Genomic DNA, 6,000 nt, shown 5'->3' on the forward strand with positions numbered 1-6,000 from the left:
TCAGCTTGCTGCTTATTTTTTCTGATGAGAGACATCTTTATAATGATTATTAATTTCAGTTTCTCATTGAACAGCACTACATGTAAATTAGCCTGTTAGTTGTTTCTCAACATATTGATGTACAAGTACCCCTAACGTGCATTCTAGGAATTCATGCTCTCTTGTAACTACTAATTATTTGCTCAGTCTGTATTTTTTAAAGACCCCTTGTTTAAAATTAGACAAATTTCACAGGGCACCAGTGACATTTTAGGGTATGGACTGAACTTTTAGCCCTTGCAGTCTTGTGTTACAAACCAGTTTTTTTTCCACTTGGTACAGGTAGGCAACATTTATTAGGATATTATTTTTCTCTTGTATCACAGCCAACATCTTCAAGCATTCCTCACCCATACCCCTAACTGCCACACCCAAGTTCATGCATTTTGGTTTGTTTAAAGTAAATACCAGGAGAAAAGGCATGAGATGTGGCTTGTATTTTATCCACTGCAAATGCTCAGACTCATTTGGCTTTTTTGCATGTGGCCTTCTCAGATCCATTTGGGGTTGAAATGGCAGGTTTTTATCTTCAAAGAGTATTACCCACTGACAAATGGTTGCTCATTTATCTGAATGTAATGTTTTTACACTAAATATCACTAGACTAGGTAACAAATAGTTGATACCATTAAGTATTGATAACGACAAAGAAAGGAGGAGAATGTTTTTCTTGTATTGCAAGATTGTCTTACAATTACTACTTACAATTTGAAAATTTATGGTTAGGGAATGCATACTCAGCTAGCCTCATGCTTTGAAGTGGCATTTGCAATCTTGTTTAACTTTTTTTTGTATGTCTTTGCCAAACTTTAGGGGTGAAATCAATTGGGACTGCATGAGGAAACATTTTGTGAATGCCACACATGTAACGTGGAGTTATCTGCAGAATACTACTACAGCTGTCAAAAACTGGGCTGCCTCAATGATCTCCAGTCATTAAGCAGGAAGCATGTTTGTGTTATTTTGGGAGTAGCAGTTACACAGTTTGAGCATTTTTGAGGAGATCGGTTGCATTTTCTGCTGTGGAGAGCATAGAGATTCAGTTGAACTGAAAGTAAAAAAAAAAAATTCCACTTTCATTTATAAAAATTTATATCAAATGCATGTATTTTGTACCCAGTTTTTCCAGAACTGTCTGTCTTCTATACTGTATTTACAATTTCTTTGCTTTACAATTTTGGATGAAAAAATTGTCAATACCTATTAATATTTAACGTGCTATAAATAGCTGTTCATGCATTGCAAAAATTTGATTTTTGATTCCAAGTAGTATATTGAATACAGTATTTTAATGAACATCCAATGTTATACAAGCCAATTGTACACGATTTAATCGGCACCTTGTGTACTAAAGTAATTGCAATGTTAACAGCTGATGGCTAATTTATCAATCTTGGTGGTTTGTGTCCAGTTACCACAGTAAGTAAGAGGTTGAAGACATTTAATGTTGCATGCAGTCTATCAAGAGGTTTCATGTGAAATATTGTTTGTAACAAGTATGAGTATCCAAGTCCAACAGTACTCGTATATCATCTGAGCTAGACCCCTGAAGTGGGTTGAAAAATCTATAAGTTCTATTTTCACCTTTTTCATTAACATTTTAAATTCTGACACATGGCCTTGAAACAACATTTTTGTATTACTGCCTCGTATGCTGTTAATTATAGCACATCTGCTTAATGCCAGAATGTTGTCATGCTACCAAATAGCATGAAATTTGTTCTGTAGGTGGCACTATGGCAGGACAACAAGGGTCTGCTTAACCATCTTCATTTCAAAGATGTGACCTGGTTATAGTGAACATCATCAGTTACAGGCAAATTATGAAGGCATTTTGTTTCTATCTTATTGCTGTTTGCTGTAATTGTAACAGTTTACAATCTATCAATCTGGTGAAGATGTGATGTAATTCCAAGATAACTGTTTTGGCTGTGTCTAACTGAAAAATTTAAATGACAAAGTGAAATATTGTCAATTGTCTAATGCACGTTGCTGTTTGTGTCCTCCTTGAGCCTGTCCCTATAGGGTCCATGATTGTGTAATTCAACTTCCTGATTTGAAACTATTTACTTTTTTGAAAAAAGTCCCTATAAATGAGTTCATGTTTGGCCAATGCTTTGTGTAAATGCTTCATTTCAGGAGGCAAATGGAAAACTGATTCATGCTTCATTTACAAATGTCATATGTCCTTATTTTCCCCCTTATACCACCTATAAATTGCAGCTACAACAAATGCTCTCTGAAATAGTGAAGATTGAATTAAATGCTTAGGTCAGGAACACTGCCTATGTTTAGTTAAATAGCATCAGAGCCTCAGTGAGTCTTTTAAATGAAAAGAGTAAATATTTGCACTCAGAAATATTGTTCCAAATAAATTTGAAAGTATTTCAAGACGTCATCTGATTTTTTTTTCCTGTCAATATCTTTTTTCCTTGTGCACTAGATCCAAATTTGCTTGTAAATACTGTAAAACATGTGTTTTGACTATCCCATCATCTGGCTCCATTTATAGATGACATTTTTGTTTTGCTGTTGAGATGGAACACTGTTGCCTTGTTCATACACTAATTTATTAAAGGGTAATTTTAACTGGGGTAAATTCTACAATGTACATATGAACCAGAATGCTGGTTAGGGTTGGTGAAACTTTAGCAAGCTGGACAAATGTTATTTCTATTGCAGGACAAATGTGTTGTCTTTAAATGTAAATTGCAATCATGAATTAATTTCTGGTGGAAAATAAATGGTATTGAACTAGTCTTTTGAATCTTTCATTTTAAGTGTCATTCTAAAGTGTTCAATACTCCTTGAAATCCTTGACTTTCCCACACCACATTTATTTGGGTATATTTATTAGCCAGAGATTGAAAATATAAGTGCTCTTAATACTGGGTCACTGTCTAGTTGAGCTTTTAATCAGTGACAATTGTAACTTGGTCTTGCTGAATAAGGAAAAAAATTTCACCCTCCTAAAGACATGATCCACACTGCTGTATGTTGGGTCTTTATAGTTTTAATGAGAAGCATCTGACAGGTAAATGCCTGTTTATATTATAACTGACCCAAATCCAAATTTTAAGGAGGGTCATGATGTTGTAGACCTAAAGTGAACAGGAAAGAATCTGGAAAGGATAGAGCAGAAACGGGGGGGAGAAGTCTCATTGGGAAAATCACAAACAAACTAACATGCAATTATGCACACACATCCATTAATATGGTAATAAATGAAGGAATAGGCCCCAGATCTTCTGGGTTGCACTGCATTTGGGAAATGCAGGAAGTTGTTTGACTCTCTGTACCTAATCTCAAACCAGGGAAACCACCTTCCTATATGTACCCTGTTGAACACTAAGAATTTTGGAAATGCAAGGCCATCATATGCTTCTGGTTGCATGTCAGTTTCATCTTCTCTTCCCACACCCACCCATCTGTCCTCAGCCTTCACCATTGCCCTCAAATGCAAACTAAAGGAAAGACAGCTCATATTAGTAGCCTACATCCTAGTAGTTATAAACATTGAATTTTCCAATTTTTGAGTAACCCACATCCCCTAGTGTTCCTTTCCCACTCCCACCAGTTCACCTAGGTTCTCCCTTTGTTCATACTAAATTAACACATTGCTTACTGCTGCTTGATGATGTCATTTTATGGACAGACACATGCAACAGTCTACTTTGAGATATATATAAAAAAAACTTCCTGCATTTTCCAAATGCATTGCAACCCAGAAGATTTGGTGTCCTTTCCTTTATTACCATATTAACATGCAATTATGCACATGTATCCAAGTAAAAGCAAAATAATGCAAATACACACATGGGCTCTGGCTGTGCTGTCCTTGCCCACCTTCTGTTCCCCCCTCCCTTCCCCCCCTTCCTCAGCCACACTTTGATCCTTCAAACCATGTCCTTGAATCCCTTTGCTTAGAATTTCTCACATTTCCTGCCCTCTGATCACCCTTCCCCCACCCCCCCCACCAAACTCCCAGCCCTTATACCCATCACTTTCTAAGCACTCCTAGCATCAACACTGACCATATTCCAGCCCCTGACTCCCATTCACACACACGGCTCTGATTCCTGGCCTTGCTCCATTAGCATTGCTCAAATGTATTGACTCTGGCACTGCAGGATATAATCACCACTTTCACCCAACTGGTCCGTAAGCTTTAACATTCTCTTCTTAAACCTCTTTCCTCCTCTTAGATTGTCCTCAAAGTCCACTAACTCCACTTCCCATTCCCACACTGACCTGTCTTTGGCCTTCTCCACTGCTAAGCTGAGGACAAACTCAAATTTGAAGAACACCTTATATTCTGCCTGGGTAGTCTACAATCCAATGGCATTGAATTTTCCAGCTTCATGTAACCCAGACCCCTTTCTTTCCCCCTCCCTTTCTCGCTCTCCTGATTCACTCTTTTTTTCCCACACCCCGCTCAAGCCCACCTCTCCATTACCTTGTCTTGACACCCCCGCTGCCCCCGTTACCATGCACTTTTCCCACCTCCTCCCCCATCTGGTTCCACATCACCTTCCTTACTTACCAGAGCCTAGCAATTGCACCTCTTGCCCCGACATTTATCATCCTCCAGCTTCTGTCCCGCCCTCAACCTCCCCGCACCTGGCTCCTCCTACCCTTTTTCTCCGTCTGTTTTCACCCAAGCCTCCCAATTCCCCCTCCTCCTACCTTCATCTGCCATAATTCGTCACTCCCCCTATTATACCTACCAGCCCCTGCCTCACCCTTCCCTCTCTTCATTTTATACCGGGTCTTCTCCCTCAATGTTCTCAGTCCCGAGACAATGACCATCGCTTTCTCTCCATCGATGCTGTCTGACCGGCTGAATTTCTCCAACAGTTTATTTTTTTGCTGTTGCAGCATCCGCAGTCCCTTGTGTCTCCGCCCCAGCTGCTGATTGACAGGATAAGAGGCGGTGCAGTGAGGAAAGTACAACGCCAGCACTACTGGTCGGACATAGGAGGCGTGAGAAGGCAGAGCTCCCCAGCGCCTTCGATAGCTCAGCTGGTAGAGCGGAGGACTGTAGGAGTTTCCTGGTAATCCTTAGGTCGCTGGTTCGATTCCGGCTCGAAGGACGTTCTTTTTATTTTTCGTTTCCTTCATATTTCAGGCAATCTTGCGCCTCATATATTTCAGTAAAACGCTCCGTGAATAATTTATCTCATGGTTGGAGGCTTATGCTTTGGGGAAAAAATGGTTGAAGGTGATCATGTTTGTATGTACCATACTATAGTGCTGGATATTATTAATAGGCTCTGTCGTTTGTCACTCTTCAGGGTTACTCTTGAGCATAAGATTTAACGGGGGATTAGCTCAAATGGTAGAGCGCTCGCTTAGCATGCGAGAGGTAGCGGGATCGATGCCCGCATCCTCCAGAACTTTTTATTTGCCTATGTTTATGTAGTTCATTTTTCATTTGGGTGATAAATTGGAGGCCGTGTATTATGCATATCTTAAACGTGAAAATTAAATTCTAACTTGTTTGTCGCCTGCACAGCCCTGAAACTGGGATCAAGAGATAGCGGAGGTATGATTTTGTCCATACATACGTGATCATCTGTTGTTGAAGAATACCAGGCTCACCAGGATGGGTCCCGCACCTGGGGGAGGGAAACCGAATGTGACCACGGCGTTAGAAGGGAAACTGGGTAAAACTCTAAACAAGTATTTTGTGTGTTTTTTTTACACACAGCGGTCCTCGGATTGCAGCGGTCTCGCCATATGGATTTGGCGAGTGAGAGGAAAGTGTGCAATTTAAGTTTAAGTTTCGTTGTCAAGCTGACTATTAACATGACTAAACTGAAATTATTTTACGTTTGGTTGTTAAAGCTGGTGACTTTTACTGTGAAATCTCGAAGCTTTCACGTGAGAATGTTAACAAGATATCTTGTGGGGGCATTAAATTGTAACCTTTTTCAATTGAGATGAAGTGATTTCAGCTGA

The 6,000-nt window shown here is 39.6% G+C and overlaps 1 protein-coding gene and 2 non-coding genes across 3 annotated transcripts in view; all 3 read left to right on the forward strand.

The window, feature by feature from the left end:
- The window catches only part of tmem214 (transmembrane protein 214), a 40,889-nt gene extending 38,090 nt beyond the window's left edge, over positions 1-2,799 (forward strand). Inside the window, exon 17 of the mRNA XM_052025234.1 lies at positions 853-2,799. Coding sequence (XP_051881194.1) covers positions 853-979 — 127 coding nt within the window. The 3' untranslated portion in view covers positions 980-2,799. The remainder of the gene's footprint in view (positions 1-852) is intronic.
- A 2,247-nt stretch (positions 2,800-5,046) lies between these two features.
- Positions 5,047-5,132, forward strand: trnay-gua (transfer RNA tyrosine (anticodon GUA)). Its single transcript is given in 2 exon segments — positions 5,047-5,083; positions 5,097-5,132. It is a non-coding gene; the product is annotated as a tRNA-Tyr (tRNA).
- A 227-nt stretch (positions 5,133-5,359) lies between these two features.
- trnaa-agc (transfer RNA alanine (anticodon AGC)) lies at positions 5,360-5,432 on the forward strand. Its single transcript has one exon. It is a non-coding gene; the product is annotated as a tRNA-Ala (tRNA).
- Positions 5,433-6,000: the final 568 nt, after the last annotated feature.

The sequence above is a fragment of the Pristis pectinata genome, chromosome 10 (assembly GCF_009764475.1).
Source record: "Pristis pectinata isolate sPriPec2 chromosome 10, sPriPec2.1.pri, whole genome shotgun sequence".
Lineage (NCBI taxonomy): Eukaryota > Metazoa > Chordata > Chondrichthyes > Rhinopristiformes > Pristidae > Pristis > Pristis pectinata.